At 34.6% G+C, this 19,742-nt stretch overlaps 1 protein-coding gene across 24 annotated transcripts in view; it reads right to left on the bottom strand.

The window, feature by feature from the left end:
- Mbs (Myosin binding subunit) overlaps nt 1-19,742 on the bottom strand; it is a 39,892-nt gene that overhangs the window by 17,677 nt on the left and 2,473 nt on the right. For 2 of the 24 annotated variants that reach the window (XM_076415572.1, XM_076415571.1), the window contains exons 3-16: nt 19,553-19,715; nt 19,352-19,496; nt 15,497-15,710; nt 15,321-15,407; nt 13,951-14,127; nt 13,806-13,893; nt 11,040-11,165; nt 10,801-10,935; nt 10,586-10,741; nt 8,831-8,999; nt 7,879-8,100; nt 4,736-4,904; nt 2,351-2,472; nt 2,209-2,280 (exon numbers count right to left, since the gene is read on the bottom strand). In XM_076415572.1, coding sequence (XP_076271687.1) covers nt 2,209-2,280; nt 2,351-2,472; nt 4,736-4,904; nt 7,879-8,100; nt 8,831-8,999; nt 10,586-10,741; nt 10,801-10,935; nt 11,040-11,165; nt 13,806-13,893; nt 13,951-14,127; nt 15,321-15,407; nt 15,497-15,710; nt 19,352-19,496; nt 19,553-19,715 — 2,045 coding nt within the window. The remainder of the gene's footprint in view (nt 1-2,208; nt 2,281-2,350; nt 2,473-4,735; nt 4,905-7,878; nt 8,101-8,830; nt 9,000-10,585; nt 10,742-10,800; nt 10,936-11,039; nt 11,166-13,805; nt 13,894-13,950; nt 14,128-15,320; nt 15,408-15,496; nt 15,711-19,351; nt 19,497-19,552; nt 19,716-19,742) is intronic. The other 22 variants (XM_076415576.1, XM_076415575.1, XM_076415579.1 and 19 more) reach the window with 13 other exon arrangements.

Raw genomic sequence — 19,742 nt, forward strand, 5'->3', positions numbered from 1 at the left:
TGGAGAAGTTTAGCGTTACGTAATGGGCCTTGATTGGATCAAAAATAAAAATATACACCTCGTAAACGCTATAAATACCGTCTTAATTAATGAACGAGGTTCGACTGGGGTATTGGGAAACTGATAAATTGGCATTGTTGACTCTTATAGAACAACCAAAATATAAAAACATCAAATACGGTAAAACGCCATAATAAATAGTCTACGCAGGTAACAAAAATAAAAGTACGAAAAAGCATCAACTATAGAGTTAGTTTTGGTTTAACAGCCAACAAAATGTAAACCAGGTGTTTTTATATATTATATATTCTAGTGCCAATGTCTGAAAATATTCGACAATGCATTACAATACTCATTTTAAGATTTATTTTATACTAGCGACCCGCCCCGGCTTCGCACGGGTGCAATGCTGATACTAAATTAAATACACTACAGTAAAAATATGAACGTTGTATATAAAAACATAGCGGCCCGCTCCGACTTTGCACGGGCATAAAATATATATGCCTATGTCACTCAATGAAAACATGATTAAAATCGATCCAGTATTTTTGGTTCATTCATTACTGCCCTTGGCCTGCACGCATTAAATTTGGAGTAAAACAATTCCTCTTCCCCTATACTTACTATGAAGATTTCCTGCTATCTTTGGAATATCTAAATTCATACAATTTTTATTACATTACACATTTTTAAACGCAAATTTTAAATTTGTAATATCTCCGAAAATATTTGTTTAATTTACATGCTGGAAGGAACCATATTGATCTATATTAATTGCACACTGTATTTAAGGTACTTAATTCGATAAGGATTAATGCCGTATTGCTTAAAATAGCTTCGTAAATAAGCCATTTTCTCACGTAAAAAGTAAACAATAAAAATGGTTAATGTGGGTTATCCCTAAAAGATAAACATATACCATCGCGGACTTTTTTGTAGACCTTTTTATGGTGTACAATACTGTAGTACATTAATTTGATCTAACTCGTAGGGTTAGGCAGCGTTTTTGCTAATTGCTAAATAAGCCTAAAAAAATAGGTTAATTTACGACATCACGTTAGAAACCTCTAAAATTAACAATGTTGCCTCAGTATATTATGCATGTATTATACATATAAACCTTCCTCTTGAATCACTCTATCTATTGAAAAAAACCGCATCAAAATCCGTTGCGTAGTTTTAAAGATTTAAGCGCACATAGGGATATAGGGACAGAAAAGGCGACTTTGTTTTATACTATGTAGTGATTGTAGAACAAAATTATGTGATTTACTGTTAGAGCATTAAGAACTTACTTAATTAATTATAATATATATGTTTTCATGGTGTCAAGAGCCATGGATAGTCTATAATGCTCAAAAGTCAGTTTAAATTACTTAATAAAACTTTACAAAAGAATATGGATGGCAAATGCTTACACCTATAAAGCATCTCAATATTACAGTCACTTAAGATCATTGGAATCGTTAAGCCATCAATAGAAACATCGACATTTTAGAAAGATTCCAGAGCAAAGCAATAAATAATGTGTTGATCGGTATTGGTTTTAGTGAAACAATATTTGATGCTTTCAAAATAACGCTTTTCGAATTTGTGTCTACAGAACTCGAAAAGTAGCCAATAAACTGACTAGAGATGTTTATACAACATTGTATTTTAACAGAAGAGTGATTTGATGTATTTTTTAATCCGAAATTCCAACAGAAACGGGCAATTGTACGCGCACTCTAGATTCACTTATCATTTATCACACTTTGTAAGAAATTATCACTATTTTCACGTGCTCATATATACTAAGAATTCAATACAATATTTGACCCATAACTTTAATTTGTTTCTACTTAGTTTTCACTTGTTTTTAAATACGAATTAAATTGAAAAATTAGAAAATGATTATATATGAATTAATACAATACCGCACGCTGTGATGCATTTGTTGTATTTTGTAAATAATTTAATTGTATATGTGGATTCCCTGGAATACTTTTATATAATCCTCTAATGATTCATATTATATTAAGTCACAACAACGAGTTAACAAAAAGCTAAAAAACCAGTTAATATAACTTCTGAATGACATTGTTAGGAACGATTTAGTATTGTGACATTTACAATACCCATATGATCAAAATCTCCTCATAGACAGCATTTTCGTGAAAGAAACGATGTTTTGCACAAATATCGACAACGGCATTCATCACTTACCTCTTGGCTGTTGACTTTGGTCGTTTCTGTAGTATCTCCGCCCGCCGACGGATCTTTTTCCTGGTCCATGTCCTGCAACGATCAACAAAAGTCACGTTAATTCCCCCCGTACACTTGGGAGGACCTGCAACGTTCGACTCACCTCCATGTTGTCAAACGAGACCACGCCTGTCGATCGCCTTTTAGGCCGCCTCCTTCTTTGGATGGCCGCTTGTGTTGCGAGCGTAGCCTGTGCGTTTCTCACGTCATTCTCTTTATCTTGTTCTGAAACAGAGAAGGGTATTATTTGTTTGGTGATCGTTTTCGGCAGATAAGAGATTCGTTTTTCGATGTTGGTACACCTGTTTCTAGTAATTTAGTATGGAGCTAAGGGAGCAAGATAATTCATCGCGCGAAAATAACATACTACTATTTTTGCTAAAGTCTATAACAGCAGAATTTTCAATATGAAAATGAAGAAATAGTGAAATACCAGAGTCCTTCCATCTATTATTCAATCCGTTCCACCTTCAGACAGTCTACCAGTTTCTATTTCATGTGACAATGTGAAAACATTCGAGTAATCGAGTCAATCAGACTTGAATAAATTTCAATAGAGATCTCGACTTATCACAAGGAAATAGGGAACTTCTAGGACTAAGGTTACAGAAATAGGAACTCTTGCACTATCATGTTAAATTATTTTACAACGCAAAATATATAAAGCAGAAGCGAACTCACGAGCTATACCGTTCAATTTCGAATGTAATGTTACAACAAAGAACATTAGAACATTATTGCTAACTCATAATTAATATTTACCATTCTATTTAAAATGAAGAACTTCTATTAATTGTATATCACAAACACTAGAGCCAATAACAATAAGAATTGATTTAGGAATTAAAAGAAACGCTTTAATTTTTTTATAGTGTGATGGCTACAATAACTCATCAATAAATTTCAATTAAAAATTCGAAACTCGTAAAAGAGCTATAATTATTTATAGAATCTATTTATCGAACAAATAATCTGATTCTTAATCTTACTTAATAACTCATATACTCATACTCATATATTGTACATACCGTATCATACAGATATAATTACTGTAAGAGTTGAGCAACACAAAACAGATTACCGAATAATATGAAATATACCGAAGATATTTTAAAATAATTGAGATAAGATAATCGAAATATGTGAGTGTAAAAAAAGGTTTCACGTTTTAACTATGAAACACTTTTTGCCTAATGTTTTAAAGATAATGACATTAAAAATAACAAAAATGATCGTGCCGAAACGTCTGGATTACCCAAAAGTTTTAACTTAGAGCTTCACGAGTTCATGGTTTGTGCGTTTTTTCCAGAAATATTTTGATCAACTATATTAATTTTGACAGGCTAGATTTTTGGATTAAAATCAGCTTGCTATATTTTTTCTGGGAGTAGTCTCTCTAGAACTATTGTTCGTGCATATTACACACTCTACCAATCATCCAGATGTTGCAACAATTCTAATTCCTGTTTTAAATCACTGACATTCACAAGACCATTCCATCAGTTTGGAGGTAATACACAAACAAAATTTGTATTGCATTCTAAATAACTAATGATAGAATCAAATCTCATCCATAACGATGAAAAAACAAATACAATGTGCGTTGTCCAACGTCAAGTGTGGGGAAAAGAGTGTGGTACTTCCCAATAGATAACGACAATTGAAATAAACCTGGACACGTAGATTGCGGTGACACATCACTACATAGACGTATCTTAAAAAGGTTACACACGATCATTAATATGAGTGCGTCGAAATTGGTTTGGTTGTTGGGAAGTTGTTTGCGCCTGAAAGTAGTGAAAAGTAACGAAGAATTTTGAAATGTTAGATCTACAAACGGAAGAAGGAAGCTGTACAAAAAAATTCTTAGAAAACTTCCTTTTAACTTGTGAAATTCTGATGCTCCATTTTAGTTATTCAATCAATAAAAAGGCCGATGAGACTATTGAAAAAGTCAAGTAATATAAGTGTAATAGCCATATCAACATTGGTATGAATCTAGATATTGACCACAAAATTATACAGAATCATTAATACAAAGCTGGTTATATGAAGAAGACCGAAAGACAACCGGAAGTCATAGAAGATCCTTAACAATGGATGGCGAGACTTGTGAAGATAAGGCTTAGCGAAAAAATGGGTGTTGTGTGTGTCTTTGTGATGGGTTATTTCCAGCAGGTCAGGCTCTTGTTCAGATATCTGCAGAACTTTTTCAGTAGTGGGAAACTGATGCAGTTTTTCAACATGAAATTGCTCTGAACAAAAAAAAACAAACAACAACAGCTTGTTTGTTTAAATAAATTAATTTTTACACTATAAAAAACGCCGCGAACTTATCTAGAGACGATAAAATCAAATTTATGTTACCTACACTAGAGTAGTTTTCACAAATACATTTAGTAAAGGTTATCGTTTGATATAAGTGCCCTATATGGAAACAGTTCCGCAGATAACAGAAAGACGATGCCCCATAAAACTACAAACTAACCTTTTTCCTCCAAAGACTTAGGCCGCCTTAATGGTATCGTCACGGTCGTCTCTGCTGTGTCTATGGGTGCTGACGTGGGTCTCTGAGTCAAGGTGCTGGCCGGATTATGTCGCCTGACGTAGGGGGGCGTCTCGGGGGTCTCCGGCTTGGTGGCGTCCTCCAACTTGAACTGCGCCAACAAAATAAACCGATTCAGTACCGCATCGTCCAAATGGAACAACACCAAACGGCATGCATGTACTCTCGGTGCACAGATCGCGACGACAGCGATCTCCGCACCGGGGTGCGATACCTACCAGGTCTAGGTTAATGTGATTTGTTCGGATGAGTAGCGCGACAGCGAAAAATTAAAATAAAACACAAAACTCAATTCAAACGCTTTTATTTTCCACATTAGATCAATAAAAAAATAATAAAGCAACCATTAATTGTATTAAATGAATTTCCGTCCTAAAGTCATCAATAAATTAAAAGAAAAAATTAATCCAAATACGTTCTGAAATTGCGGGGTCCCATTTTCAGAAGTATTTGGGTCGCGGTGCGTGGTTTTATGTACAGCGGCCGTTATCCACACAGTCTACTTCAAGATTAATAAGTCTACGTTCTATTTTAGTTATAACTCTACTAAGCAACAAATAGAACAAGCAGTTTATATATCTAAATCTACAACGACCCGATGAACAACTTAAAAAAACGATAATTGAAATAATTAGACGCGTAAGTTTTTCATAACCAAATAGAAGAACACAAGTAGAAACAAGAGAAGGTACTGCAGAGGATGGCACACTAAATAGAAGCTAAAACTTAGAAATGGTAACGCACGGTAGATCTGTAGTGACCTCTGCAAAAAAACAATGTTTTAATTAGACAGGGTTGGATCTGGTTGGATCCATTTGTGTCGATCACTTCTTATTACTGTTAGCTTCTGCCTGTTCAAAGCTTAGATTAGGCGAGTAAAAACACCCAAAATGTATGCAAGATCTACTAAATTGGATAAGAAAATGTTTCTTTTAATGATAATTTTCTTACTGAATGATAAGTAAAAAAACGTCCTTTTTTATCAACATTTTCAAAGACAAAAAACATAAATTGAGCAAAATTTTATTGAGACATAAACCTTTGATTTAGAAGGCCATTACCAAAAACAGAGATACTCGTCTTGGCGAATCTACATCATCATTTTCCGAGAAATAAAGTCCAATAATGTATCTACTATAAATTTTGCACCAAACTCGTGAATACAATTGTCTGTGTCAATTCTTAAATGGTTTTTTTTTCTTTTGATTACCAACACTTCTTAAATCTTGCCTATATATTTTAGGACACTACATTGCGTTTTGAGTTTGTATTACCAATACTTTTTCGAGTCTTTGTATAAACAGATTTATAAGAAGTGAAAACGTAATCCACGTTCCTTAATTTGGTGGAATTCAATTGTTGTAGTGCTATGGAGTGTTTGTTGTGCGTATAATTATATATTTACTTTGTTTAGAGAATTATTTTATTATATACGTAAATTTGATGAATAAAAATAGAATAAGATAAAAATGCACGATCTAATCCCTAGAGTAGATATTCTCAACTGTTTTTGTTGTTAAAAACAATTATAAATTATGGAATAGATTGTAATAATAATTTGAGGACACACCTTGATAATATGTTGGTTGAGTTCATAAAGATTCTTAATTGCTTCACTTCTTCATATAATAAATATTTTACTATTGAAGAATGCCCTTACAGTTGTAATTAGTCTGCTGAATTGATGAAATTTTATAGTTAAAATTAAAAAGGGGGATTACTTTTTACAACTAAACATCTAATTATTGTTATATTCAACCTCTTATTAAAAATCTGTAATATGATTAAACTCAATTACAACTAAAATTAATGTTTCTCTCAAAAGAAGTAAACAAACATAACTGTTACGTTTTTGAAGACATCAAATTAGATAGACAGAATGAATTAATCCAAAGAACCTTTCTCATAATATGATTTGGATACTATATATGTACATGTTTTTAAACAGATACATATTTTAAATTTATTTTATTCTTAATAAAATGGATAATAAATAAATATTTAATTAGAAAATTGGTGAACATAAATGATCACTGGCAGAAAAATATTTCAAGTATTCTCAGCAAGATATTGGATTGGTTAACATTAATAAAAACTATATTTCAAGTAAGCAAATATTAAAAGAAATGCAAACCAACTCCTGGTTAACTACAATATTCCTTTGTAAAATAGGATTGTTGATGCACCTATACATATTATTAGTTTAGCCCTGACTCAGCTGCCGAAAATTTTATAAATAAATGACACAATGTGGTAAACATTCTCTTGATTTGTTTATGTTTCGTGTGTCCTTTAAATTATTATAAATTACCCAAAACTATACTGGTTCAACAAAATAAAGCATGAAAGTTTCTAGCTCGCCTAATCTAAACATATCAAATCGCCCCTAGCCATTCCCCGTAAAAAGTGATCGTCTTTAGCAAGCCCCCAATTTAAAATGTGATTTGACTGCAAAAAAAAACTGTTGATACAAGAGCTTCATTTACTGTGGGAGGATAGAAGTGGCATTTTCATTTACCAGCTCCTACTAATCATGTGTGTAATCATGCATCTAGCTTCTATAAAATTGGAAATAAAGGTACATTCACACTAGAGCAACTTACGGCGCTAGACCTAAAAATTATTATTCATGAAACTGTGTACATTTTAAAATTATTTGGACTGATATCTCAATTCAACTTAATATGTTATATCTCCGCTGTTGAATGTATTATTGTCGTGTTATCATGTATTTTACAATGTTAGAAGAGTTTTCTTATAATTTATAGGAATAATATGGTGGAAGTAAACTATTACGAGATTTAAAGAAAGATGACTTATCATCGTATCGTATCAGCGTATCTATACAACCTGACAAAATTATGTTAATGTAATTAACGCATATCATCATTCTCTAAATCCGGAAAGCGTTAGTAATCGACACAAACCCACAATTATTAGTACGGAAATGCCCGTCTATCCTCCGAAGCCAACGGGGACAGTGACCACGAACGGCACCACAACAAAACGGCAGAGGGAGCGGAGAGAACACCGGCAAGAAAGCGACACCTCATCCAAGCACTCACCTTGCTGCTGCCATCCACCTTCAGCCTCCACGAAGGTCTACGTTCGTGGGCGCTGGCGGGCGCGTTCAGCTGCGTTTGGTCGCTCGAACCGCCGTTGGCCGAGGATTCGGTGGCGCCGCCTCCGGTAGACGTCGTGTCGGTCCTCGTCACGACGGTGGGTGTCCCGGTCGATATCGTCACCGACACGCTGACGGTGGAGTTAGTGGAGTCTCCGCCTCCGGACTGTTAGTGCAGTAGTGATTCGATCGGTTAGATTACGAGTAGAGGAGAGTTAAGTTAAGTGTTAACTAGTAGAAGAGTGACTCTAAGACCCTTTTCCGAAAGAAAAGTGATGACGAAGGTAGAGGCTTGACGTGGTTAAAGTAGGTTTACACCAGGACAGTTAAAACATGATATTTATGAGCATACAGTATTTTGCCCTATGGCTCAACTCCATTTTTTGTCAATATCAAATTAATTTTTAAAAATATTCCAATGTTTCTCTTAAGTAATTATCAGGTAAAATAGTATGTTTTCTTTTTTTTTTAGAGACACCAAAATAGAAAATAGAGAAACTGGGAAATTAAGTAGAATAATCTACTTAATTTGAAGTCTATTCTTCATACTTACTGTTACCAATTACTGTTTCTTGAGTTAGAGATAAAAGTATTGTGTAATGTGAGTCCTATGTAGAAACAAGAGAGAAAATATAAAACCAGATACCAAATAATATCTTTAAAAGTATAGTATATTATTATTTTTAAATGAAATCTTCTGAGTATAGTTCTGATATCAGCAAACATGATTACCATAGGGGAAATTACTGTATCCTATATTTCCATCTACTAGAAATTGTACCACTAACAATATAGACGATACTTCTATATAGCAAGTTACAGAAATCATAAATGTTAAACATCATGTAATAACTGAGAGATGTAAACATACCATTAGTGATGGAAACAGATCTTACCGAATCGGTGGTGCTGCTGGGCTGGTTCTTAAGTTTGACTAATTGTTCCGCGGACTTGATCTCCTCCAAGGTGACGCCCTGCGTGGATCTTCTGGTCTCTCTCACTCGTTTGGCGTGTGCCTTCCTCTGCGTTTCGCTCTCTTCATCCCTTACTGGCGGTACAAAGGATCTGAAGTCAGAGAAAAATACACAATCAGTACGCGCTCAGAAATGAACGAACAAACTTCAGATATCATGCGATGAATATGGTGTTTCTATATATAGTGCTAAAATCAGTTACTAGCCACGCATACAGTAACATATACACTCTATGCATCTAGCATGTATGTAGTTCTTTCCTCGGACGCTGGGTGGAAATGGAGAAGAGGAAAAATGTGATCAAGCTATTGATATGTTAGGTGAGTGAAAAAGTAACCCACGTTTTTCATTTTAATCATTTTAAAAATATGATTCCGTTGTCTAATTATAATCTTACTTTGTTTAAAGAATATCTCTTAAATATATATTATTTCAGGTTATAAATGGTACAAGTTGTCCAAAAGAGAACGATGGGCATATCAATCGATTTTAGGAAGTTTTAAAATAATGGTAATTTAACGCGAGTGTGTTACGCAGAAGACCCTATAATATTTGAGGTATTCGCAACTTAAATGATGCATCAAGCATTTCTATTATTTCAAAATGGGGGGAAAACTTTAGGGGTAATTAAAAATGTTAACTTTAAAAGTATTTTAAATATGCATAATCAACATTACATCGTGTTTTGCTCGGAGATCCAAAGTTGTACTCCTACAAAATTCAATTATGTTAAGAATAAAGTCCAGGGATATCACTTAGCGGCTAGACTTCGTAAACTACAAAATTGCGCAGTTTTTAACGTTTGCGATCTTGCTTTCGGATGAAATTCATTTTCATATTAAAGGACAAGTAAATAACCAGAACTATCGCTGGTGCACAACGAAACCAAAATACAAGTATCAGGCTTCTTAGATAGATAAAATTTCATTCAATTCAGAGCACAAACTACAAACTTTTCTAGCTATAGCCAAATAATATGGTTTCAACACCATGAAGAGTCGACCGATATGTCTACGCCGCGAGTTTAATTTTTCAATTTTCTCTCAGTAAAATCCATGCTAGTTTTCCCTGCTTAAAATTGGCCTCGAGGAGAGACGCCATTAATTGGCCTCCACCAAGTCCTGATTTAAACTCTATAGAGTTTTTCCGTGGAATTAATTTAAGTGTAAAGTTTACGATAATAAATCGACTTTCCTAGTACGTTTGAAGGGTAATATTTATTATCCTATTACCTATTAAGTCTACTCGCCATAAGATATTTCCAAATTGTGAACTCAATTTTCAACAAGAGATTGATTTTCTTGAAATCACATTTTAAACGTTAGGAATTACTTTTTCACACACCAAATATGTTAATAACACTTCGTAAAAAGATGAATAGAGTGGTCTAACACACCCTGGCTAAACGGTTGTTTCACAACCGGGGATATTAGAAGATTAGAGCATGATTCCAAGCCGTGTACTATTTGAATTAATCCGCATTCCTGTTGATGATCGATGGGCAGGTGGTCTTAAGCTCAAACCGCGCAAGAAAACCTGGACAACTTGGTTATTGAACAGTTTCGGTCAAAAACAAAAAAAAAAAACACAAAAAAATATACAGTGCGTTCTAGGACACAGCGCGTTAGGGAAAACCCAAGCCAAAAACACGGTCAAACCGTCAGCGTCGGCGCGTACTTGAAGAAATTCTTAAATATCTGGAACCTGGTGCCGCCCGGCGTAGTGGGTGTGGTCGGGGCGGCGGGGGCAGCAGGAGGCGCGGCGCCCGCCCCTGATGGAGCAGCGCTCCCGTTCGCTGTGGGTGGCGTTTTGTTAAGGGCCAGTTGAAGGCCGCTTTACAACAGATAATCAGCTGGGTTCGGTTCAGGTACGTTAATCGTTAAACCACCTACCTTCTAAACGCCGATTGATTGTTGACCGCTTGCGGACTGGTGTTGGGTGATGTGGTCTTGCTCGGCGGCGATATTAGCGCGTTGTTCGCCGTGCTGGTGGTGCTCACGTCGTTACTCCTTTCATCTTTGTTCGCCCTGTCAACGAAACACACCACGAATTAGTCGACGCGCGACGGCCCCACCGAGGGAGGATCACTAAAAAGAGTTCTATATGCGTGTGTATGAGTTAGTGTGCGTACCTGCTAGTTGTTAAAATAATGTCAGACTTAGGCCTAGCGGGAGGATTGGCCATATAGTCGGCATTAATATTGCTAACGTTACTTGCTTGGATACGCGCATGCAGAGCCTTGTATTTTGCGTAGAACCTAGAAGCAGTGTGTGTTAAAAATTAAAAGACTAAAATTGGTACTCTGGTCGCCAGGCCTATGGTTTATACTAAAGCATCGCAGCCGACATGCTCGAGAAGAGAAAGGAAAACAAACTTTAAGGGCGGAGTATTTTAAAGTTCAGCGCTCGATAACTCGCGTTACCGAGTTCGTTTCAGAGCGAAGACGACTATCCATCGAGTTTACCAATTTTGTTAGTCTTAAGCGTTAAAATAAGCAAAAGCCTCGTCGTTTCGAATAAAGCGATTTATTTTTACATCCATTATTTTCATGACACCCTCAAGCATAACCAAGATCACAATGAAAGAAACACAATGTTCCATTCATCGCAATTATATATCATAGTCGTTCATCACCAGCAAGTTACCAGTACCATATTAACATGAACCAATAGTATGTAACAAAAGAAAAACGACAATAAACTATGAAGATTTGCTTCTGTGCATTGTGATTTTGTATCAAACACACAAACTAAAGCAATATCCTGTAATAATTTCAAATTGGCTTAAGCTTAACATCCCTGAGAAGCTCTCTACACCCTTCAGAGTTGGTTGTAGTTTTTTTCATCCCTCCCTGTTGATTCGTGGTCTCGCTTTTCTCGTCATCATTCATCAATTTTTCGTTTTTTTTAATTTCATTCTGGTGATTTATTTTTTAGTTCTGTGATAATTTTTTTAAATATTAGAGTTCCCCTCATAACTATTTTTTGTTTTTTTTTCTAATTTCCTGCGGTTTTGCTACATAGTTGAGTCCTCCTTCCAACTTCTTATCTTTGTTATCGACAATTATTGTTTAACAATATCTCGAGTTTCACTTCCTAAATATTCTTAAGATTTATTTGAGTTTCTTTTACTTTTTTCTTGTTTTTTACAAAATATTTCTGTTATGTTTAATTTTGTAATTGGTGCTGAAATTATTGGTTTATCCTTTTTGGAGGTTTTTGCCATTCTTCTTACCATAACCTCCATTTATTTTTACAACAACTTAAAACTGTACTTTAAATATTATAGTTTTTTTTTTCACGTGATCCTGCTTCTGACTGTCCCCTTCCAGAACCAAAGTCATCCAATCTATTCATTACAGATCTTAAATTGTATTTTAAATAATCATATAATGCCATCAATTAAATCGTTGTTCCCTATATATTTAAGAAATAGATGCAGGACAACTGAAGGTGCAGGGTATCTCCGAGTTCTATCACTATAAATGGTTTGATACAAGGTGTGGCGATTTTTTAGAAGATTCAATTTCCCATCAGGCGTTGAAAATATAAATACCAGAAAGCAATAAAAAAACTATATGTGCAATTTTACAGCGTGAGTGCTCTCCATATGAGTACTGATTAATATTGTTTAATGAAACACATATTAAGAGGCATTAAAAAAAAGCAAGCAGTTTGTGTCTGAAATAAAATAGTATAAACCATAAACTGGGCTTGGTGAAATTACCAACAGAACCCAACAAAACTGATCCACCCATGATTAAACACTTGAAATGAATGAGCGAATGACTATGGTGTATAAATTAATTCGGCCTCCTCACATGTTTTATAACAGAATCTTTTAATAAAAACGAGACATTTCTTAGCGTTTAGTGGTGGGGAATTAATTTACACTTGATTCTATGATGGCTGTCATGATTTTCGATAACTAACTGCAAGAATTGGACAATAGAAAACAGATTGCTTTGTGAGGTCTATGCATAGACATTTCAATAAAATGACCTGACATTTTTATATAAATATTCAGATTACTTATACTCGTGTGCAAAATTCGAAAAATTAGTTGATGTATTAACCTGTAATGTTTACACAACATTACCTTTTAGCAGAATAATATTTTTATGTACTTTTTGAAGTAAATAGACTTAGTAAATTTGTCATAGTTATAATAATAATGTACGATTACGGTTCAAATTTAATATCAGCTTTCTTGACTTGAAATTTGAGCAAGTACTTTGAAAGATTTAGATAAAAACAATCTGAACATTGTTGATAGGTTCCTTTGCCTATCGGGAATTTTAGACATGATTCTCAGACTTAGATCATGTCCTTTGAAGCAAAAAAGAAAGTTAGAAGGAAATTCCAGGGGGCTATAATGTTGGAGCCCTCCCTAAAAGCATTGGAATCCTCCTGATTTAATTTTTTTAATATTTACTTTTGTAGTAAACTTAAACTAACGTAGACTTTCAAAGAAAAAATACCAAATCATAATTAAAACCTAAATGAAATGTACACGTCTAGACCCACCAAGAATTCTGTTTTATAATGTCACGTCTCAAGGTAATCATTACCCTCCCTGCCTGAACCCCCATGATCTGATAAAAAGATGAAGCAAACAAAATCTTTATCTGTTAATAATTACATTGTGTGATGTTAAATAAAAATAATAATCTACAGCGTCTTGTTACACATTCAATAAGCTATTATGATAATATTGCAAAGAGTTAATAAACAAAAATAAGAGCCGGTTCGATACATTCCTAGATAGGTCAATGAGTTGTAGAAAACTTTTTACTGGATTATTCAAAAAACATTCTAAAAATGCAACGGACCGGCCATAAATAAATTTGAAATGATTCGACTGATAATAATAATAATAAATAAACGTGTATACATACAATTCATCGTTCTGGAAGCTCTTTGTTCTTCTAATAGTCACTTCGGTGTCATTGTTTAGATCGGAGGCGTTGTTCAACTTCAAGTCTTCTGCGAGGATGAGCATTCAATCATTTACTCTTATTAACTTCTAAACTCTAAACTTACTCGAACTCTTTTCGGGGCTGACGGGTTCGGGTTTGGGCTTGGTCGTCTGCCTCCAGGGCATCTTCTCCTCGACGTTCTCGATGCTTTTCGGCGGAACTGGCGGCGGCTTCACGATTTCGGGCTCCTTGATCGTGATCTTCTCGTTGATCGTTTGTGAGTTCACCCTGTTCTTCTTCTCTGTAACGTTACGAGACAGAGATATTAATAACTATGAACGTGCTGCGTTAGTCCATGTTAATTTCGGGCGGGTAACATTAGAATATCGAGTGATGACCATAAATTATACTTGTGTATTATATATAAGTTGTTGAATCATGTAACATCAAATGGGAATATTTTAAGAATAAATAAAAAGCTCTCAGCTCAGGTGGGTGAAAGGGTAATCCACGTCATATTGCTTAAAGTAATGTAAATTGGAGCAAACGAAATACATACAACACAGGAAATCATAAATAAGAATAGCTAACTACATATCACCTGATAATGGCACAATTACTATAAAAGGAGAGATATGCCATCAGATTTTTATGTAGGACAAAAAATATTATATAAAAAGAGAATCCAACAAGAATAAAGGAATTATACTACTGAATTCGAAGTACAATTCACGAAGTTCAATTGCTTCTTTTAATGATTACAGATTACTTAAATTGATTGCCAACACGATTCTTCAAGTGGAATTAGTACAGTCATGTACGCTTGGTTTTTTTCGTGTTTCTACATTGTTTACAGATAGACTAGAGTCCCTCATATATAGGCCGAGGAATAAGGAATTAATTTTTACGGTTTGCTCATAACAGTCACTAGTGTTGTGTTTGGGGCGAATTTTCAGTTACTGAATACTGAGTCACTCAAATAAGATTCTTATTGGTGTTAATATTGAATTGAACAGGCTAAGCAGTTTTCCTTTTTAATTTTTCAAACAAAAACGATGCAGTGCCCTATTTTTTTCTAATTTTAATTACTTTTTCGCATACCCAATACTTTTGAGTGTACCAATTAACATGAATCTGAAACGATTTCATGGATAAATACATCATTTACAGTCACACCATATTTAAGATGTTTTTTTGGTTGTTTTTCGACGTGTGTTCGATTTGGTTTCGTATTAACGGGCCTAATTAGTTAGTTTCAAATTGTTACTAATTTTTTTAGAATGTTTATGTACAACAGTTGAGCATATTTATAAACAAAAAGACCATGCAATATTTACCAACGGTAAAAAAACTCATAAAAACCAAAAAAATGTGTAAATGCCTTTTAGTAACGGTAAATAAACAGTAATTAGTCTAGGTGTTGGGTGTTATTTACGACACATCCCGTGGGGGATCGTTTTAGGATAAATATTGACGTTATGCTATTCGATTTACCATCTTCATCTGTACTGGTTTCCGATTCTTCCGAAGATTCCGTCTCACTATCTGAGTCGGACTCGCTTTCGCTAGAAACCTCCATTTCTTCGGCAGCAAGAAAAAGGAAGGAAGAAAGTATTGATATTGTTCGTTCGTTAAAAGACCGTCGGTCAGTGCCGCGCCGATCGACTTACCGATGTCGCTGTTCTTGGTCTCCTCGTTGGCCCCGGTGATCTCCACCTTGACCTTCTTGATCTGCGCCTGGGATTCGGTGTCGATGGTGTTGACCTCCTCCTCCGCCCGCTTCTTGGCTTTCCGCTTGTTCACCTCCTCCTTGTTCTGTTCCTTCCTGAGGTCGTCCAGGAGGTGGTACATTTCGGAGTCGGCTAGGTCGAAGGGCGTCTGGCCCTAAAATAGGAAAGGTAAATTAGTCAGAATAGTACGTGTCCGGAAGACTTTTTAGAAACAAATTCCCCGTATTACTAAAAGCATTATAAACAAGATAAAAAGTTGGTGGTTACCATTTCTTCAAAAATAATAAAATAATCCTCAGTTTTCTCCGAAATATAATCAACTAGTAATTGAATAAAACTTTTGCGATCACAACTCATTGTTTTATTTTTCCAATATAATTATCAAATTGTAGATTATCTTCGAGATACCTCCTAGTGGAAGCCCTAGACATATCTCTAGCCGATACTGAAGTCGGACTAAAAGTAAAGCAATAATTTCAGATTACTGTTTTAAACTAACTGGATATAAAAATTCGCGTGAAAAAAGACGTGTTTTGTAGAAGATATTTTTCACCATAAAGTTCATACTTTTTTCCAGAAAATTTACAAATATTTAAATAAAAATTTTATGAAATACTATTTAAATATTGTTCTTTTGTATTCATCAAAATTCCGGTATAAAAAATAAGAAAATTAAGTTTTTATAACCTTGAATCCTTAATTTGGAACTAATTTGACGGATTTTGCGTGAGGTATTGCATTATAGACTTCACAGACCATGAAAAAATCATTGGTAAACCTAAATATTTATTGAATAAGACAGGCCACATGCCTCCACCACAAATTCGCGAAGAAAAGTGTTTCAGTACGATTATAATACGAACATTTCTTTTATTTATCATTATATATTGTGATCTTTATCAAACTTTTTGGCCAATAAACAGTTCAATTTTGGAGAACACCTTAAAAGAAAGGAAAAACATATTCACAATAATCATAAAAAGCGATTTATGTATAATATGTTATGTATGTATCTATATGTATTAACTTTGTACCATATCATTATGTATGACATGGTACAAAGTTAGTTATTCACTAATAATCACAAAAAGATGATTTAATGAATGAAAATCATATGACTCACTATCAATAACCTACATTCATATTGATAAAGTTTCATCCTGGTACAATGAATCATTTCACTGATTATTTAAAAAAAAAAAGGAAACATGTAGTTTCCTACATAAAAGATATCAAACAACAAATTCACATATTCTCTTTTTATTCAGCATTGTTATTTTCTGATATAACATATATGATATATTTCTTCTTGATTTTGATATTTTAGGCATTATAATTTCGATACAATAGACAAAGAACGCCTTGTTCGACCTAACGACCTAAGAAATCAATATGGAATATAACAATCTATTGCTAGTGATATAAATGTGAGGTCCTACCGCAACCAAGCAGTCATTTCCTATTAATACTGGATCTAATTGATGTCACGTGATTTAACTGTGGAGCAATCAGTATCCAGCGTAACAATTGCACAATTTTTTCTTCACGAATTAAAAAATAATAGATGAAAATTAATTTAAAAAAACAGACGTATTTTCCCTTAGAGTAGTACAACAAATAACACATACCACAACGTGGACACATCGATGTTACCATAGTGACAGAACTCTATGATGTGTTTATTTTATTCTTTCTATTGCTTTATGGCATTTTATTCGGGGAAGCACCTAACCATTTCAACAATTTCCAATACAACACATTCGTTGTTTGTACAGTGATATGAAAGGGATTTTCAATGAAATAGAAACTGTCAAATATATCCTATTATAACCTCATGTGTTTCCATTGGTTGAATTTAAAATCATCATATAAGTACCGATGAACTATATTTGCTTGTTAATAAGAACAAGATTGGCAATTTAAATAAAGTAAACAGTGAAACACGCAATTATTCCATCTGCTATTTGACTTATTCCATTATATCCGGACAGTTTACAGGTTGGAAAATGTACTATTAAATTTATGGGTTAAAAGTAGGAAATTAAGGCAGTGTGAAATTAGAAGACCTCAACAAGTTTTCAACATCCCATGATCCTGATGTGAAGTATTGATTCCTAATCGATCCAAGCACCTGGTAGGTGTTTTTCAACATTAAGAAAGTACATGGAACAATAAAAAAGAAGAACAAATGCCCTTTAAATGAAAACCTTTCGTCTAATTCTATATTTAAAAAAAAATAGAGCTAATAAAAACATTTATTAATAGATGAGTGATGAGTATGAGGATAATTGAATACACTGAGAACACGTGAAACGATAGAATACTTATAAACAGCCTTAAGATGTTTTTTCATGCTTATTCCAGTACTAACAATGTATATATAAAAATTTAATTAATTAGATGTTAGTTACGCCTACGCCAGTAGATGTTAGGAGAAAAATCATTTTCTTGTATTCGACGAGTTAAACTACTTATGACTTATGAAAAATAACAAAATAGAAGTTAAATGATGTAGTTCTATTAAACATCTATAAAAAAACGACTGCAAAAAACATCACGGCGAAAAAGTGAAGAAATATTTTATAATTTATAGCAGAATCAGGATCATCAATTGTTAATCCTATCGTATTTAATTAAAACACAATTTAACAATTACTATCTCGATAAAAACTGGCAAGACAATATTGCTGTATCTCAGTAAATTATGTGTTCAGAAAGGGACGGTTGCCACAGAAGTGGCATATAATATAAATCTCAAATTGCCGCTCAACAGACCTAACGGGACCAAAAGTGGATTAGGGAAACTGCCATAAATGTGAGTCTGGTGTTATATTTGAAGCAGTAATCGGCAACGGCAGAAACGAAGACAAAAACGGAAAGGAAAAAAATTATTTTTCTAAAAAATGGGAAATATACCAACAACGCATAATCTAAGGCCAATGACCTATATATAAACAATATAAACTAAAAAAATATATTTTTATATTTTGTAGTTTTTAAATTCCGCCGTTGTAAATGCCTACTGCATATGTTATATAAAATGTTAGAGTTGCCAAGGATACCGGCCAAAGAATTTAGGAAGTCCTTTGTAAGTGGGCTAACTCATGATGTTCCAGCACAACACATGGGTTGAAAAATCCCGGGCGTAACAAAAAAAAAGCATATTTTTTTTGTTCAAAATTGGCTTTATTCATCAACGTAATCTTCATCAAAAGACACACAGCATTCCAGCGCCACTAGCACATTTCAATACCGCTTTTGTAGAACGACTTATCTTTTGCCTCAAAATAGGCGTGTCACCAGATGTTCCATTGCTCACACATTTTTGTTTTTGGTCAACAGTAAGCAAACGCGGCACCCACTTTGAACACAGCTTTCTCATAATCAAATGCTCATGCGATATAAAACCAACACGTTCTTTTGATCTTGACGATGTCAGTTAATTCACGCAACTTCACTTTTCGATCATTCAAAGCGATTTTGCGGATTTTTTTTGTTTTCTAGAGTTACTTTAATGTTTGTTTTGAAGGTTAGTGCTAACTAAAAAGCGGTGAATGCTATAGAACTAGCGCCGAGACTTTTCAGCCCATGTATTATCAAGCGATAAGATTTCTCAAAGCCACTGATCAACAGTGGTCGAAATAAAGTGCTCAAAATCGAGGGTTTAGGAAAATATTTAAACTGAGGTTGGTGGAGCATCACTTTTTTAGTCTCAGATTGCAGATGCAGTTTTTTTTTTTAATTCTAGGGAATGTTTTGAGCATAAAGACAGTTTTAGGCTATATCAATTCTTACCACATAGTTTTTGGCATCCATATCCGCTAAATTCTCAACTAGCAGTCTACTGGCCTCGCCCTGAGCCCAATGAGCGGCGGCGTGCAACGGGGTCCACCCGTCCGCGTCCTGGGCGTCGACGTCCGCTGAACATTGCAGCAGAATCCTGAAATAAGAGCACGTAGTACGTCGCCGCTTCGTCCCATTTAACGCAGCACTTACTTCATGACATCGATGTACCCCTTGGCGGCGGCTACGTGGAGTGGCGTGGCCCCAGTTTTGGAATGGGACGCGTTCACCGAGGAACTTTTCGTGGCCAGCCATTCTTTGGCATCTCTCAGCATAAGGTTCTCTTCGTCGTTTCTAGCTGCATTACAGTCAATACCTGCAAAATCAAAGGCAGAACGTAGAG

Source organism: Rhynchophorus ferrugineus, unplaced genomic scaffold (assembly GCF_030347505.1).
Source record: "Rhynchophorus ferrugineus isolate W39M unplaced genomic scaffold, kcgeb_rfMv2 rfM10, whole genome shotgun sequence".
Lineage (NCBI taxonomy): Eukaryota > Metazoa > Arthropoda > Insecta > Coleoptera > Curculionidae > Rhynchophorus > Rhynchophorus ferrugineus.